Source organism: Doryrhamphus excisus, chromosome 8, assembly GCF_030265055.1.
Source record: "Doryrhamphus excisus isolate RoL2022-K1 chromosome 8, RoL_Dexc_1.0, whole genome shotgun sequence".
NCBI lineage: Eukaryota > Metazoa > Chordata > Actinopteri > Syngnathiformes > Syngnathidae > Doryrhamphus > Doryrhamphus excisus.
The window spans coordinates 3,670,001-3,688,287 of NC_080473.1; the positions used below are offsets into that span (position 1 = coordinate 3,670,001).

Sequence of the window (18,287 nt, forward strand, 5' to 3'; positions counted from 1 at the left end):
TTTTACTGGACAGCAATAGTAAAAGTAAATAAAAGTTAACCATCTATTGAATGATATTGCGAGAAAATAAATGTTGTAACCTTATCAAAATTACAGAAAGTTATGTCATTTGTGGACGCATGTTGACACCTCAAGTATCAAGTGTTGTTATAAACGAAGAAGAATTAATTGCTCTTTCCAATGAATTATAGGCATGTAGGCCAGGTAGTGCACTTTGTTGTGCCTCTGCGATCATAGCTATCCTAATGCATCTGGAAAATATTTAGGAATACATTAACACTTTTAAACCATCTGTTTTTACAAAACGTAATGTTATTTTCAGTGTATCACTCTTTTTATCATCAATAATGCTACTTTCTTTTGTTCAGTTAATGCATAGGCTGCTCTGGAACAAGTAGAACAATCTAAAAACACGGTCTCATGAGACAGGCACTTGGTCTACTTGAGAGGACACACAAACACACACACACACACACACACACACACCATGATGCCTGCTGGATAAGTTGCCAGGCCAACCTCACTGCTGTGGCTGCTGAGTAATCCAGATTAATGCAAAGTGATTTTACATGCTTATCGCAGACTTCAAGAGATAATTGTCAGAGCCGGCGTGTAAACTATGTCGACGTGATCTGAAAGGTCTTCAAATGGAGACAGCAACACGTTCGGGTTACGCCCGACGTATCCCGGGAGAATTACGTCAAAGAACCTGGAGTACAAATGAGGTCGATGAGAGAAGGTGGGCTAAAGTTAGCAACAATGCTAAGAGCCTGTGTGAGTTTGAAGGTGAAATTGTGTGTGTGTGTGGGGGGGGGCAGTTCTTTTTTTGGCTGTTGATCCAAAAATATGTGTTTCCACCTGCTCTTGCCGTCACATTTTAGCATTGAATACGTGGGTGGTACTCAAGCCTGTGTACTCAACACAAACTCTGCCTCATAATGGCACCGATGCAGACAATAGTACTTCTCAGCCCCCTGCAACCTGCGCTGGAAGGTGATATCGGGAAAGTAACATCTTAGTACTTAATGCAGCGTCCCGGCAGACGCATAGAGTCTAATCCTCTTTTTAAACATTATTGCGCACCTTAACACACAAACAGCACACACTTCACACCAATCATGAGCATGGAAAGTGAGGTGCGTTTCTGTTTAGTTGTAGATTTCATTTCACATTGGTGAATTTATTAGTGATAGTTTTATTTATATTATTGACGTGTATAAATGGCTGCAGTTAATTGGCTCCGATATACGATTCACTGTTAATACATGACATATTTGCACAGTTAGACCTGCAATTTATTTATGACTTTACTAATAGAGCCCTTTAGACATGAAACAACACCCCCATAGCCACCTTTACAGTCCTATTATTCATTGTTTACACCGCATTGCAACGCTTATGCTGCAGGGAGTCGAGATGGGCAGTAGCTAGCTAGCAAAAACTAACCACTTCCACACAGCATGGGAGGATAACTTTCTGTTTAACTCTATCATGACGGACAATGTCTTTTGACGAATAATCTGCAACTGTTTATTAATTAATGAGAAAAACACAAGGGATTATTGCAAGGGATTCGTGTATTTTGTTCAACTTGCACGTCACAAAAAATAAAAAGGCATTGTTGCACAATATGTTCCTTTTTTGGATAATATGAAAATGATGCCCAATCCTTCATGTAAACTGGCTTGTCAGGTAGGAGGACAGTTAAAACAAATCTTTGGTTAACACAATTGTTCTTGTAAAATGATTTCATATGTAAATGTCTAACGGGGTGCAACGGTACAATTAACCGCCGGTACGGTCCGTACCTTAGTATTTGTGCTATGGTTTTGGCTATGGTTTTGGTATGTTTTTTTTAATACCTCTTCTCCCCCTAAAGTTCTCTTTATTATTTATCAGTACGAAACATTTTAAATTAAGCCAGAAAATGAAATAAAATACAAAAAATACATTTTAAAATATAGAGTATGCGGTGGCCACTTTGATGTGTACATTAAAGATACTAAAACCAATCCAGTGTGGGTAAGTATATTGTACTATAAACCATGACGCTTTGAATTATAGATGAAAGTAAATTAGCCCTAGGCCCAAAATGGGCCACACTTTGGACACGCCTGCTTTATAGCGTTTATTTTTGGGGAGTTGCAAGAGTTTGAATAGGGTATATTTTTTTCCCATTCCTGTGTGTTCAAAAACAGGTGCACCGCACCTTGATCTCAGGGCCAGGAGGCGGGGAAGTCCAGCAGGCACACAGCTGAGCAGATTCCCCGCGTCCTTGTTGCCTCTGCGCATTACCAACACAGATGGGCGCAGCCACCTATACGCCATGAGATGTACTCCGCCCTATTTGGTGTCACCAAGTACTTCGCCTTTTCTTCCAATAAATTCTCGTTTTAGCAACGTTAGTTTTAAACTTGGAACGTAACACAGGAACGTTACTTAACGTGACTCATCAATTTCCTTTTCAATTTCACACAATGGCAGCCAAAAATGACACAATCCAATGGAGATTAACTTCATCCAGCTCAAATGTTTGTTTGTTTTTTCTTTCAAAAGTAAATTTCAATGCTAGAGTGAAGTTACTCACGCTTCGGGGTGCATATTCTGTGCTGCTATCTACCCACACAGAAACAAGCCATCACATGCTAGCACACAAAGGGCCCAAAGTTGCCTTCTGGGGTCCAAATGTTATTGTAATGTAGACATACAGTATTTATATTCCAATGTAGCTCTTGGTGTGGACCACAAAGCAAAACAAATGTGTGTTCAAAATATGTAATGAAATGAAATGGAAGATGTCATCATGTTTTTGATTGAGGGTGAGATTGGGACAGGCCCCATCTTGCCAATGTGTGGGACTATTCAAGAGAGAGACAAGAAGAAGCATTGCGATATCAAATTAGGGCTGAGAATGATGACATGGGTGCAACAAGTAGGTCAAATATGACCGCTTTGCTCTCTAGCGGCCTTATTTGAACCCGTGAACATTTTCTTTGTGTCATGACGGTAAAAGCTAACCAGTTCTGCCACCTGATCCGGCCTTCCTGTGGGTGTCTTTCCCTCTACGTGACCTACAGACACTGCTCCTGCTGGCTTTAACATGCTTCCAAGGAAGCACGGCGAAGTGGCCCAGTACAAGATGCAAAAAAGGGTCAAGGGCAGATTCCCTCCTCTACTGGCCATGCACCATCTCCTCATCCCTTCCTCCTCGCATCCCTGAGTGAGCCAAAAAATAGACCGCAGACTTTTTCTGGGACATTGTTAGATTATATGTAGTAGGTAATAGGAGGGAAAAAATCATCTCAGGCAGGCCGAGTGGAAGTAAATAAACGTATAGAAAAACGCGGTACATATGGATGTGGTATGTGTGTCATGGCTGGGAGCACAGTGCAATTAATTAGTGATGTGGCCCAGGGGACCCCCTGAGCCATGCTAAACAGGAAGTGATGTCATCTAGGTTGCCAGAAATCTAGCCTACACTTCCATTAAGGAAAGCACACAAAAGGGGGAGCAGCTGTTCCTATTGGATTATAGCGAGGGTCTAATTTCAAGTATACACACAGTTTAGGTGTGTTTTAATTTAACTTAAATGTTATATTATAGCCTTTTTAAACAATTCTGAGTCTCAGCAATTTCACAATAATGTATTGGCATTTGTGTGCTAGCCAAAATGTAGCCTTGATGCTGGAATTGACATTTCAAAAGTGCTTTTAGTAAGCTCTACTGGGAACTCTCGATCCCCTTTTTACACACACTGTAACTCATCACTTGTCCAACGCAATATATGCTAGTCGTGTATCAGAGGCGATATCATGGCCATTATGAACCCAGAACTGTGAGGGCGCCAAGTGTTGGCCATCACTCATAATTGAGCAGTCAGGGATCAGTGTTGCCAACTTAGCCACTTTGTTGCTATACTGTACTATACTATATTTTTTTTAAGTGTGAGTAGGAGTATATTAGAACAGTCGCCAATTTGGCAATTTGATTCAGAGTAGTCTAAGTCAACAAATCAAATGTCATGAGATCCAGAGTGTACCATTTTGACTACATTTTTACACAGAATATCTTTATTTTTATTATAAATGGCCTATTTTGATACCAATTCATAAAAAATAAAAATTAGACTATTGGTTCATTGACAAACAAAACAAATCAGATTCAACATTTTCTACCACTTATCCTCATAAGGGTCGCGGGAGGTGGGGGTTGGAACCTATCCCAGCTGCCTCTGGGAGAGAGGCGGGGTACACCCTGGACTGGTGGCCAGCCAATCACAGGGCACATATAGACAAACAACCATTCACACTCACATTCATACCTGTGGACAATTTGGAGTCGCCAATTAACCTAGCATGTTTTTGGAATGTGGGAGGAAACCGGAGTACCCGGAGAAAACCCACGCATGCACGGGGAGAACATGCAAACTCCACACAGAGATGGCCGAGGGTGGGATTGAACCCGGGTTTCCTAGCTGTGAGGCCTGCGTGCTAAAATCCTTACTCAAAGACAGTTCTAGTGACAAATCTACAGACTTTTTCGAGTCTTATTGTGAACTTTTGGAGACACAGAAGCACCATTCGCTCTTAATGAGGGGCAGGTCCTGCTGTGCTACACATACTTGATAATTTGCTGGTTACTCTATGCTGTAACGCGGATCCATCTTGATGTCTGTTAATGTGCACTAAGCACTTATGCTTCTGTTTAGCATAGCTGTTAGCATGGCCTCACCGTCTCCTACTGCTCGCCCTTGCTGTGTGTGTAATAATACTTTGAATAAATGTAGTTTATTTGCCGGGGATTAGTAACTTAGGAGAGCGGGACACAGTCAAGTTGCGTCACCAACATGTATAAAATTTGAATCTCTGTTATAGCCCAAACTGATATCATCTCTATCGCGCATTCCTAGTGTGAGTGCTACCCAGAAACTCGTTGTTGGATGAAACAGTAGCAGACTTGTGTGATACATTCTGAGGGAAGACTTTCTAGTGCAAGTCATAAGACTTGCAACTTGTCTCCTGTGGGACGTCCCACCTGGCCCATTCATGTCTTGACACACTAGCACAGGTGGTCCATCACATGTTTAAAAAAAAAAAAAAAAAACACAGGCTTTTCCTGCTTGGCCACACAGATGATAGATGGCGCCGACATATGACAAGAAGCAAAGATTTACTTCAGATTTCAGATTTTACAGGGCATTTATGTCATGTGTATAGGACATGTGAGCCCACATAGTATGTTGGGGGGGGGGAAGGCAACTTACATGTTGAGCGCTCCAAAGCCAGAGGCATGTGGCTTATTAAATGTGGAGTCCAGTTTTTTTTTTCAGCCTCATGAACCACCATTAAAATTTCCATAACAAGCCGAGTCGGACGTGGCGAAGGGCGAGAGCCGCTTTATTGTTCATCCATATTTTATCAGCATTCTATTTATAACCACACAGATAGGAGCGGATGGCAAGAAAGCAGAGTGAGTAAAAGTGTGTTAAGCAACAGCATGTTTTCCCATGTTCAGGTCATGTCGTATTTATGAGCGACCATCGGAGTAAGAATAGAAAGATGTTTACAAACATTGGGATTGTTGGTGCAGTTTGTAGCAATTCTCTGCTTTAAATTTGTCTGTCACAAGAGAGCAATTCAACACACATTTGAGCAGGAACTCACGAGTTTAGAGAGACTTTTAAAAGGGGAAAAAAGCTAAACAGCTCCTTGTTTACACAGTCTTAAGAGTGGTGGTAGTGTACTGTACATTATTATGAATGGCGGAACCACATTATATACTCAAGACGTCAATGTGTATTACCGCAAATGTAATTTGAAGTAGTGTAAAACTTAACTGTATTATTCTCTAAAGGATCACTATCTGTGGCTGTTTTATGTGCGACAACAGTGTCAGGAATCATTTACTTTGCCACTGTTTGATGAAAACACAGCGATGGACTGTCTGTGCATAACTGAAAGTCAAGGTTTTAAGGAGATTTTATAAGAAAACATTGAAAAAGGTTTTTTTGTTCAGAATGGATAGGCTCCGCGTTTGTACTGCAATCATGGTATTAACGTATGTGCATTATTGTGAATGGAATTTAGCAGCATCCAACGTAATATGAACATCAAAAGACATTATTAGTGGATAGACAGGCACACATATTTGATCAGGAATGCAAGGTTTTAGGAAATGAAAATAGCTATAAATCTCTCATGGCAATGATTACAGTCTCTGTTTACAATCTAATAGTGGTATTAATGTGTGCATGATTGTGAATGGAATTGCATTATGGCATCATTAATGGTTAGACAGGCACACATTGGACCAGGAACTGAAGGTTTTAAGGGGATTTTAACCCTATCCCTAAAAAGGAAAACTGCTTATTGGCTATTTGTTTACAACACATACATACTTAACTCACACTCTAATATCCATATTAATGTGTGCATGATTGTGCACGTAGTTTACAGTGGTGTAGACTTAACCGCTTCATACAGAGATGTGTGGATATGAGTGTTTCTGTCATTATTAGTGGTGCTGTGTGACATTGCAAACATCCTCCTATCACAACAACAAAGGCAAATATCACTTTGCTGCTGTAAAATGGAAAAATTGTGTACTGTACGGTAAATGTGAACTTTGCTTGATAAGAGGGTGACAATTAAGGTAGCCACACCTTAACCCTGTCAACTGATTTTTTTTATGTGAATGGTTGTGCAGGTTCAGTGCAGTAAGTGTTACATGTTTGTGTCTATCTGCAAATTATATAAGCATAATATAAAATATTATTAAAACACGTTTGTGTCACGTACATACAGTTAGATAGTGTAAATAGCGGAGTAGCAGCTGGTTACTGTAACGTTAGCCCATTAGCATGTTGTCATTCTGTGTGGTTGATGGTAGGGGGTGTTGTGTACTGTCACCAAACAGCCCCAAAAGCAAGGATTCGTGTTTCCCCGTAGCTCTTTTAAGCGTAAATATTACTAATACAAGGTAGGCAATACAAAAAATTACCCGAAGTTCGTCCCTCTCCGCCTCCCAGCGGTATTTCTCGGCCTGGAAACGTCCCCATTCGTACTGGATGAAGTGCAGGATCCCTGGGAGAGTCATTCCCGAATCGCCGTCCTGTTGTGATTCTCGGGGATGCGACGACCCAGGCATGACTCCGATTGCTGCTGCTGCAGCAGCCGCTGCCATCGCCCCGGTAGCCGCTACTGGTGCTGACTGGCCCGGTGCTGCTTTGGGCCCGTTTGGGTTGCGCCCCGTTCCGCTGCTGCCGCCGCCTCCAAAGTTCGGGTTTGGTCCTCCGCCGGATCTGTCCGCCTCCATTTTAACCGTTCAAAATTTCGCCAGGTTAAGAAGGCGGAAATGGGCAACGGGTGCGAGCAATAATGGTAATAAAGCGCCAGTGTCCTCCTTCTAACCCAGCGTAAACCCTCCTTTCTTCCTTCTCTCACACGCACAGAGCAAAATTACTATGCCGTCGGTAAAATACTATACATCCGGCTTAGGACCTTCAATATAAAATGCTCATTGACGCATTTATGCGCAACACAAGTATTTTTAGGGCTGAGTTGGCTAACTTAACAAAATATGTCACCCTATAACCATCACCAACTATAAATGAAGCAAACTTAATGAATTTAATTTATTTAACAACAGCTAGATGTGTATGTTACCTTTATTTTAGTACTCTCCAATCTACGCTTCCTCCTCCTTGTGTTTGCTACTGGAAATACCCACCGTAGGTGACAAATACAGGGCTAGGTTTTTTGTAATACACAATGAGCGCGTCGCAAGTGAAGATAGTTTCCTGCCATTTTGTGAGCAGGGAACGGTTTATGCGGAACAAAGTGAATGGCAGTTAGCTACGATCTAATACACATTTAATAAATCAATGTCTAGATTCATTGTTTATCCGCTTAATCAAGCGAGAATGACTATCAGATCCGTGGAGACGAGACGCATCCACAATTCGCACATTTCCATTCATCGACCTACTATAATTATTTTAATATTCTGTATTTAGCATATTTCTAAACCACTGCGGTGATTTAACATTAACAGTGATTGTTTTGACTTTGGTTTGAACCTTTATTTTGATTAACTCAAGCCGGTGGTAATCCTACTCAACCCGGAAGTACTCATATTAGCTGTATCCATGCTAGCCAGTTGACTGTAATGCCAAACACGAAACACTTTGCGTTATCCTTGCCCAGTGTAGGCGAACTATTCGATTTTATGTGTTATTTTAAAGGATATGTGTTTACAGTTTGTCCACAATGTAGTTTAATTCGCACCCTCCGTGCTTTTAGGCAGTACCTAAGTCGAATTACAGCTGGAGGAGCAGGAGTACCGGTGGTGATGCTGACGTTAGGAGATGTGATACCGTGAAGGAAAAATGTTTTCTGCGTTCAGGAGTTGGTGCGTTCTGATCGATTCGCTCCTCGTGACTTCCAATCATATTACATTCTGTATGGTATGTTCATATTTTCTATTAAATGACCTTTGCTTTTCCTCCAATTCACAGCTCGGAATCCACTTTCGGCCATGTGACATCAGTGGGGTGAGGTTTGATATCCTTCATTTAAATAGCAGTGTGTACACCTCTGGGGGCCATGCGTATCACTTTATGCCAAGGCGTGTTAACCGGAGCCATCCTCATCAACCTCCTCATCCTCTACTATGTGTCCCGGGCACAGCAGCAGATGATGGAGAAGAGGAGGGAGCACGGCAGGGGCACCAGGAAAGCTGCTTTACCCGCATCTGCTCTGGGGGCAGGCATGGGGCCCGTAGGTGATCCTGGAAGAGCCGTCGTGGCCCCTCATAGCCGCACTCCTCGTGTGACTGTGCTCCTCAGAGAGTTTGAAAACTTTGAGAATTATGTTAGGGATGTGGCCAGTTCATTTCTTAGGCAACGACCTGAACTTCCTTTCCTGGTTATGGCTGACACTCCTCCGTACCCGCCTCTGGTGCTTCCCGATGGCGCTCGGCTTATGGTGCTCTCGCCAAGCCCGGATCAGCCGCCGCAAGCTCACAGGCCAGAGTTCCACGTCCAGACAGAATTTGCGCTCCTGGTTCCTGACGGCGTGGAGCTGGAGCCGGCCCGAGCTATTGAGAGGCTGATTAAGGAGCTGGAAGGTGAGGGTGGGGGTCCAGTGAGGCTGGTGGCGTCACCCGTGCTAGCTCGATCCGCCGTGGAGTGTCTCCACTTGCGGGTGAACCTTCGAGAGTGGACCGCCACTTACTCGACCGCTGCATCAGGGAGCAGTGGGAGTGTGTGTACGGCCTTGCAAGGAGATGCCGTGGTCCTCATCCGCACCGAGGATCTTTTTAATCTCTCTGTGCCACTCGGGAGGCCCCTTTTCTCCTCACTCTTCATCCAGACCACTCTGAGGGGTTGGAAGGTTAAACTCCTCGAGAGCCCGTGTTTCTCTGCCAACCGCCGGCCCCTCTTCAGCTCGGCTCACAACCAGTGGAAGGCCGACACTCGCCTGAAGGAGGCCACCGGGAAGTTGATGAGGAGCTTTGGCGTGAAGCGTGTCCTGTTCCCCGAGGGGAAGGAGCAGTGGCATGGCTGCAGTAAAGAGACTCCTCGCTGCTTCGGCACAGTGCAGGACGACACCCCCGATTATCTCTATCTTGATCGCTGGACGCCGCCTTGTTGTCTGCGCGCTCTCCGAGAAACTACCAAATACGTCATCAACATCCTGGAGAGCTCCGGGGTACGCTACTGGCTGGAAGGCGGGAGCTTGCTCGGGGCCGTCCGCCACCAGGACATCATCCCGTGGGATTACGATGTCGACTTGGGCATCTACCTGGAGGACGTACCCAACTGTGATCACCTGAAGAACCTGGACTCGGGCTCTTTGGTGGACGCCAACGGCTACGTGTGGGAACGTGCGGTGGAAGGCGACTTCTACAGGGTGCAGTACAGCGAGGCCAACCACCTGCACGTGGACCTATGGCCCTTCTACCCCCGGAACGGCATCATGACCAAAGACACGTGGACCGAGCACAAGCAGGACGTGGAGTTTCCCGAGCACTTTCTCCAGCCGCTCATGCCCATGATGTTTGCGGGCATCACCGCCTACGGACCCAACAACCACAGAGCCTTTTTGGAACTCAAGTTCGGAGAGGGGGTCATTGAGAACCCCCAGTATCCTAACCCTTCCAAGAAAGGTCTGGACAGGGCCAAATTATGAGAGGACATTAGTTTGCAACACCGGACTCTTAGCTATGCTTTTTGGGACATTCTTTATCAGTTGGCTTTATGTGGATGTGTCGTGCAATAACATGTTTTCCCTTTTCCTCATATTTGATGGAAATCACTGTGCCGTGTAAGATGTAAACTCATCTTGTTTTTGCACTGATTTTGGTGACAGTTTTTGCACGTTTGATGAATGCATGGTACTGTATAACAGAGCTATTCAACTAGTGGCCCGTGAGCCAAATCTGGCTGTGAATGACAACAACTTGTGAGCGACTTTTACAGCAGATTCCTTAAAACAGCAGTGACGGTTATTCATGATTAACCCATTTTGTACGTCAATATTCTAAAAAAAAAAAAAAATTGAAGGGAGAATTTTGGCTCTCCTGAATGATGTGGCAATCCAGAACAAGTTAGTAGAATATTCCTGCTATATATACACCATCATGATTGGTGTATGTGGAATAAAAGAAATAAAGATCCTTTAAATGTGCAGTGTGAGGTGATATAACGCTTCCCCTTGCGTTTATTTTGTACCGCCCGGGACCAATCCAGGGCAGCATCTGGCATCCATGTGTGGGAAACCCTCTGGGGGCAATATGGGTGAAGCATCTTTACCCCTTTACCCTGTTTTGTAGTCTTAATACTTGGAAGCTCCACTAGGTGGCGAAACATCTGAAATACGTAAAATTAATTAAGGTATATTTGATGACAATGCAAACAGGAGCGCTTTCTTGTCACAGATGTTGCACTGCATGTATACCCTATCATTACAAAAAACAGCAGTGTGTGTAAAGCATCCTACATTTCACGCATTCCTAAGTGGTTATATGCACCATCCCTTTTGTCTATAAATAAGCTTTCATACTGTTGTCATAAAAAAATTTATTGTTGACAACCCAAAAGGCAGACTTTCATGTGCATAGACACTTCAAGTATAAATATTCAACATAACGGAAACCCAGCAATGACATTGTCCACACAACAGATCTTGGACCAACAACAAATTTGTACTATTGGACGTATCATAGTGTCATTTGGCTCATAATGTCCTCGAAGTGATAGTAACCTAGAAAAATCACAATAGGTGACAGAACGAGCATGAAGAGTACCATTCACCTGCTAAAAAAAATGAAAAAGACAAAATCCCTGTACCCAAGTGGAAGCACCTGGAAGACATACAAAATAAAACCCAGAAAAAAATATATAAAATATCTATAGAATAATAAAATTAGATCTTCTCAGATGAAAAAGAATCACTTTGGAAATCCAACAGTGACAAAATATCTTTGGATATTTGACTTAAGATATACACATTTGACCTCTGAGGTCAATAAAGTTATTTCCATACTGTCATTCGCCAGCAGGGGGAGTTAATCATTAAAAAATGACATTCTAATATCCCCTGTTGATACCTTTGTATAAATAAAGCTTTCAAACTCATCTCTGTGCTCTGCTTTGATATGAAAGTTGAAAAAAACAGGCCTGAAAAAGGACATTCTAATATCCCCCGTTGATACCTTTGTATAAATAAAGCTTTCAAACTCATCTCTGTGCTCTGCAACGATACGAAAGTTTAAAAAACAGGGCTGAAAAACTAAATAAAAGGGATTATTTTTGGTCTTTAGGAGGGAATGAACAGTCTTCAAATCGGTAGAGCCTGAGGTCGGATTTTTTTTTTTTTTTTTAAAGAGGCATAAATGGCTTTGACATATCGCTTTTATGTTTTATGTTTGTTTTTCCCCGCATATGTAATGAAGTGACCTGGACATATTTGAGAAGAATTAGCATAAAGGACCACCAGTTAACCACCACAACACATACAACATACATGAAATAAACAATTTTCAAAAGGATGAAGATGCCAACCTTGGCAAACTTCATCCATTTGTGTTAATATCCGAGGTCCAACTTGTCTTTAACCTTCAATAAATTACATTACAAATACAGTAGTCCTTCACGTCCCAATGGGTAATAACTGCTGACCTAATAGCGCTGCAAAAAATTGTTGGAAAAGTTGTCCATCATCAGCTTCCACGGGAGAACCAGGTCAAGCGGCTTTATGTTTTTTTTACACCATGTCATTCACATTGTTGCTCACTGCATCTCCCGCCCCACCTTGTTTTGTCATAAGCGGCGAGCGTTCTGCTGCAGGGTCGACATCCGGTTTGACTTCCATCAGCTCCACTCCTTCCTGTTTGGGCGTGCGGTCGACGAAGAATTGCAGGAGCCCAGCTCCAAAGGCATCGCCTTCCACGTTGAGCACCGTGCATGTGCGGTCACTAAAGACAAAAGATGAGAATGTGTGATTTTTTAATCAAATGAAGCATTCTCCCCCACTCCTTGATACAGTCATACCAATAATAAAGACAATTCATTAATGCAGTGATTCCCAAAGTGTGGGCCATGAGAGCTCATTAAAAATATGATTCATTTTTGAAAATATTATTTAAAAACATTTTTTATTGTAAAATATTATTTCGCGATTTAAAAAGAAAATATTTATAGGCCTAAGTAGTAACCTATTGAGTGTTACTGACCTGTCACAATATTTTAGGAACCTTATACAGTTTATGATTGGAACGTAGGTCTCTGGTCATCTGCCAGTCTTGGATGCAGTTATGAAAAGTATGATATAATTATTATAATTAATTCTGTCTTGTGTGTACACCACAGATTAAAAGTTTGGGCTTTCTTTATCCCCCTGCTTTCATTTCAATCCTGAAGCGGACCTTATTAACATTAAGGGTGGGATTGAACTCGGGTCTAATAATAATAATTATGATTATTATGATATTATTATATCATAATAATTTCCATTTGAATAATAATGATAATAATCATAATTATTATTATATATACTATATATATACACACACACTATACTATATATATTATTATTACTACAACCAATCCCCTGATTGGGGACGCCGAAGAGTCCTTTGCGGTTTTACATACACCAAGTGTCGTAGTGTTGGACTACGGTAGAAAAGTGTGTACTCACACAAGCCAATCGACAGCCAAGATGAGGGAGATGTCATTGGTGGGCAGCCCGATTGCCTCCAGGATGATAGCGAGGGTCAACACCCCTCCGGCGGGTATGCCAGCAGCTCCGACGCTTGACGCTGTGGCGGTCACTCTGATTGGAGGACAGAAGAAGAATGAGCTCCACAAAGCAAACTTGAAATTCTGGTGCAACACGAGCAGTCGACACTTACAGGATGGTAATGATCTGGATGAAGTCGAGGGGAAAGTCGTTGAGCTGAGCAATGAAAACGGCCGCCACGCACTGAAAGAGAGCCGCGCCGTCCATGTTGACGGTGGCGCCGATGGGGAGGATGAAGCGGCTGATTTGCTTGGAGATGCCGTTGTTTTCCTCCACACATTTCATCATCAGGGGCAGAGTGGCGGAGCTGGGACGAGAGGAGAGACGGATATTACATAAAACTGCTGCGAATCACAGTCTTATCAGTAGTGGTGTTCCTCTGGGTTCTTTCCTAGAACCCCGCATTTTTTGGGGAGTGTCCACTTTGGATACCTGGAGGCTGTTCCAAAAGCTGTAGCCAGAGCTGTGAATATCCCCCACAGGAAGGTGTACGGGTTCTTCCTCGTGATGATAAAGTAGATAGCGGGCAGGACGAGGATGCCGTGAATGGCGTGTCCGACAATGCAGCAAGCAATGTATTTCCCCAGGCTTGCAAACAGCGTGCCCACGTCGTCCATCTCCACAATCTTACCAGCAACAAGGAACATGATGCCGAAAGGGGCATACCTAGAAAGGGAGAGATGGTCACGACCAAGAAAATGGAGACTGCGGAGTGCAGACACAGCAACGGGGGTACTTTCTTCCTTACCACATGATCCAGGAGACCAGCACCATGGTGGCTTCATTGAAGGAGTTGAAGAACTTAATCAAGATCTCGCCTTCCTCCCCCAACTTCCGCAAAGCCACGCCAAACACGATGGCGAACACAACCAAACCCAGAATATTCATACCATCCTGGTCTGTTCCAATGGGAACCTACATTAACACACACCGTCAGTACACTGCAAACCATCCCGGGTCCACTTCATGTTCCTGTGCTCACCTTCTCTACAGAGATGTTGAGGCGTTGAATTTTTTCAGTTGCGTTCACCACCTTGTAGCTGGTTGCGTACTGTAAAGATATGCTTCAGATCAGATTGGATAACACATGGATGATATTGTCTTATTTTGTTTTCTTTATTCTAAAAAGGCGTAAAAAGATGCGGTACTGACTGACTGGAAGGCAGCAGACACCAGGTTGGAGGGGAAGATGTTTCTGCAGAAAAAAAAAAACAATCAACAACACGTGCCTCACATGAGACGTAGCCACCAATTTAACTGGTAGAATAATCCCCCTTTTATCCCACCTCGTCTAATACGTAGCCACACTATACTGCTGACTATTCTGTACGTTTAACTCACGGGTCAGCAACCCGCGGTTGCAGAGCCACATGTCTCTTTGTTGTGGCTCCCTGAGCAATGCTTGAATATTTTTTAACACCCGAGTGGGGAAAATGCACGTCTTTTGTAATGAGTTTAAAAAATCCAACTTTGTGTGAGACCATGAATGCATCTTGACTGAGTTCTGACTGGATGAGCACGAGGATGTGTTCTCTCTCATACAAGTAAACATGGAGGAAAATAAATAATACTTTCCTAGAGCTATTTGACAATTCTAACAAATAAATTTGAGATCATTTAAAAACAGCAACATGGGAACTTGTTTGCGTCAGAGTAAACAAATCAGGTATGTTTGCAGTAGTTTGCACATATATTTATGTAAGTTTATCTCCAATTCAAGCAAGAGTACTCCAACTCGTCTTTTCTTATCTGAACTACTTTGATGCCCCTAAATTGTTGTTTTAAACAAACTATTTTGCGGCTCCAGGCTATTTTTCTTCAATGGGCTTTTTTCATTGTAAAGGTTGCCAACCCCTGATTTAACTACACCGTATAGCTACCAAGAACAAATCCTATACCCCCCCCCACACACACACACACTCTGCTCTTGGTAATGGATTTGGAGTAATAAGGCATTAACTTCACATGCTCTCCTCATTTTATTCCCGCCAGACGCATCCGGATTAAATGCGGTCATGTGCCTGTGTGACAGGCTAAATGCTGCTTTCCTCGCATTACAATTTTATTAGCAAAAAAAATGTTTTTAAAAATCTCACAAATGTTAGGACTTTATTCTTGTTAAATGTTATCCCTCAGTCGTAATCTGGCGAGATAGTGTATGCCCTGAGGCCTTTTGTTGTCATGGTGTTGGGTTTCATCCCACATGGGGTGGTATTGTCCCCGAAAGAAAGCATGGCACCACAAGAGACGGCTCGCATTAATGAGACACGGGTTTGGCTAACTGTGCTGTTAGCATAATGCATAAATGTGACTTCACACCACCCCACCTTCACTGCATGCAACCAAAGCACAACAATACCACATTCTTACACCTGTAGGACAGTGTTAAATGGCTGTATGACAGAAACAGTTTCACCCTGGAACGGATCATTTAGATTTGCCTAGTAAAAAAAAGCTGTGTTGTCACAATGAAAACATTGATTTATGCAACTGGCTGTGAGTGCTGCCATGATAAGAGGATGGGCGTTGAAGACCAAGGTAAATAAGGTGCAGGAAGGGTTTGTTAAGTGATTTCTGGTCAATGACACGGTGCCTCATTTCCTGTTCCTGACGTGAGAGACAGAGGGAGGTTGTCCCAACAGTGTTTCATCATATCATCTTCTCGAGCGCGTTTCCTCCAAGTGTGTTAAAATGTGACTTATGTGAATAGTTTCAAAGTCAAAAGAGGTGAGTGTGACAAGTGACCCTCTCGCCCCCCAGGGTGTTAATTTAGTCCTCCAGTGAGAGCACAGCAACATGTGCTGCTGATGCAACCGCTCTTGTTTATTGCAGCTAGCTAGCTCCACAAGAAACTAATAGTAGCGCCGACTTGTTCCCACTACTATGCCCTACACACGGTAGTAGTACACAAGACAACATTGTAATGTACACATTGACTCACCTAATTAAATCCAAAAAGGAGTCGATGACCTCTTTGGATTCCGGCACGCTGTCGTCCAAGACGGGCACCTTCGGTTTGGTCATAGCGACCGAGCCCGGGTTGATGATGAAAGCCATCACCACTCCAATGGCTGAGGCTATCAAGGTGGTAACCAGGAAGAAGAGCATCGCCCAGCCGCCTAACTTGCCGAGTGCTTTGGGGTCAATGCTCGCCGCTCCGGACACTAAGCTGCACACCACCAGGGGAATTATGATCATTTTCAGCAGCCGGATGAGCAGCTCGCCGGGGAAGCCGATGTAGATGACCTGGGTGCGGGTGAGCGTCACGCTCCGCACGCCGAGGCCGATGAAGACGCCGATGATGACTCCGACCACGGTGAGGATCACCAGTAAATTGGCTTCCACGATTCGCTTGAGGCGCCGGGACAGCGGCTCCCGGGCGCCGCCGCCACCGCTACGACCCTGGGACGGTCCGTTGGTCAGTCTGTCCTCGCCGTTGGACGGCTTGACTTCCTCTAACATGTCCGCCATTGTGACTTTTGAAAGTTTCTCCCGGAAAGTTCCGACAGTGTGTTTGCGCGCGGAGAGCTGCCAAGCGTAGCAGTCCGGCGCTTGTTTTGTACACTTGTTTGACGTAACGCTGAGTGACGTAAACATAAGGCGTGGTCTCCTGACATTTATACTTCACCGCCTTTTGTTTTATTTCATTAATGCAAACAATGTTATCTATGGCCAAACATTATCTATTGTTTTATCTCCCCGTTAGAAAATGCGACACTTAAAAGCAGAAAGTGAACAGGCGTAAAGAAGGGGTACTGCCGCCTTTTCTACGGTGGCCGATGAGGGTCAAGAGAGACATACCGTAATTCAAAAGGAAAAACAACAAAACAAAAAGAAAAAAAAAAAAACAAATTTTATATGGAACACATTAAATGTATGCTTCAAAAATAGGAACACATCCTGAAATTCCACATTGTGTGTCGTGAAGCTATTTAATAGTTTCCCTGTTTGAACTGACCAACTGACAAATATTGCATCATATGGAAAATATGATTAGCCCACCCTTGTTTCTTCATTTTCTTGTTCATTTTAATGCCTGGCACTGAACTGACCAACTGACAAATATTGCATCATATGGAAAATATGATTAGCCCACCCTTGTTTCTTCATTTTCTTGTTCATTTTAATGCCTGGCACAGCTAGAGGTACCTTTATTTTGATAAATATAATGATATATATAATGATAATGAAGAACGGAAGTGATTTTGGTTGTTATCAACAAACTTAAGTTAAACCTCTGTTTTTGTTATCATTATATCTGTGCAAAAGACAAATACCTTTAGTTGTACCAGGCATTCCAATGGATCAATAAACTGAAGAAAAAAGGTGGTCTAATAAGACGTATAGCAGCGACTTTAGATATATCTCCATCATCTTTACCTGTGTAAGACTTTAATGTTGTTTTCCAGCATGGCTTAAGGATCTCATTAGACAGTGCAGGTGTATCAATGAAGGGTCCGCCAGCACCTGGAAAGAGGATTTTCAGTTGGAGCTTGTTCCCAGTATAGCCGCAGGGAGCAGTGCTAACAGACTTTACGGATGTGACAACCCCCACCCGCTTCATAAGTTGATTGTTCCTCTAAGGCACACTTTAAACCAAAGGTAGGTTTTCCACCGAGGGCCACATACTGTACTGTAAGGACCGCTTTTAATAATTTGTAAAGCAGTGCTAAAAAAAAGTGATACAGTATGTATTTTGATTAAAAAAAAAAAAACATGCAGTTCGTCTTTGAAAAAGCTGATTTTGAGCTTTGGTCTTGTTCTTTTTTTTCCTTCCCATTTTTGACTTTAAAAAAATATATTTTAACTTTCTTTTTAAACAGTCCTCATAATTTTTTTCATAATAGTCTGACTATATTGCCATAATAATGTCAGTTTTTTCACAGCCTAATTTTCCAAAAAGTACAACTTTATTCGTTGACCTTAAAGGGGAACTACACTGTTTGTTGGAATTTTGCCCATCATTCCCAATCCTTATGAGAAATG

General features: G+C 42.9%; 3 protein-coding genes across 5 annotated transcripts in view; 1 reads left to right on the forward strand and 2 right to left on the reverse strand.

The window, feature by feature from the left end:
- The window catches only part of strn4 (striatin, calmodulin binding protein 4), a 23,946-nt gene extending 16,450 nt beyond the window's left edge, over positions 1-7,496 (reverse strand). Inside the window, exon 1 of the mRNA XM_058080526.1 lies at positions 7,000-7,496. Coding sequence (XP_057936509.1) covers positions 7,000-7,314 — 315 coding nt within the window. The 5' untranslated portion in view covers positions 7,315-7,496. The remainder of the gene's footprint in view (positions 1-6,999) is intronic.
- A 311-nt stretch (positions 7,497-7,807) lies between these two features.
- On the forward strand, positions 7,808-12,653 carry fkrp (fukutin related protein). Of its 3 annotated transcripts, none has more exons than XM_058080531.1 (3): positions 7,808-8,409; positions 8,516-8,551; positions 8,688-12,653. In XM_058080531.1, the coding sequence occupies exon 3, from the start codon at positions 8,694-8,696 to the stop codon at positions 10,188-10,190; it is 1,497 nt and encodes a 498-aa protein (XP_057936514.1). In that variant the 5' UTR covers positions 7,808-8,409; positions 8,516-8,551; positions 8,688-8,693; the 3' UTR covers positions 10,191-12,653. The 3 variants fall into 3 exon arrangements, with proteins under 3 accessions (XP_057936514.1, XP_057936513.1, XP_057936512.1); XM_058080530.1 differs by having other exon boundaries at positions 8,691-12,653; XM_058080529.1 differs by having other exon boundaries at positions 7,809-8,409; positions 8,516-11,657.
- slc1a5 (solute carrier family 1 member 5) lies at positions 11,066-16,975 on the reverse strand. Its single transcript, XM_058080528.1, has 8 exons — positions 16,243-16,975; positions 14,454-14,496; positions 14,284-14,352; positions 14,050-14,216; positions 13,734-13,967; positions 13,414-13,608; positions 13,200-13,334; positions 11,066-12,477 (listed from the first exon to the last, which is right to left on the reverse strand). Exons 1-8 carry the CDS (start codon positions 16,896-16,898, stop codon positions 12,267-12,269), a joined length of 1,710 nt encoding a protein of 569 aa, XP_057936511.1. The 5' UTR covers positions 16,899-16,975; the 3' UTR covers positions 11,066-12,266.
- Between the last annotated feature and the right edge of the window lie 1,312 nt (positions 16,976-18,287).

Bases quoted from the DNA above. Each gene is read 5' to 3' on its own strand.
- fkrp (XM_058080529.1), top strand. From the start codon at position 8,604: ATGCGTATCACTTTATGCCAAGGCGTGTTAACCGGAGCCATCCTCATC.
- slc1a5 (XM_058080528.1), bottom strand. From the start codon at position 16,898: ATGTTTACGTCACTCAGCGTTACGTCAAACAAGTGTACAAAACAAGCG. The intron at 14,217-14,283 runs GTGAGCACAGGA...GTGTTAATGTAG, and splicing joins TCAACATCTCTGTAGAGAAG to GTTCCCATTGGAACAGACCA. The intron at 12,478-13,199 runs GTGAGTACACAC...TTTTGTCTTTAG, and splicing joins TTGGCTGTCGATTGGCTTGT to TGACCGCACATGCACGGTGC.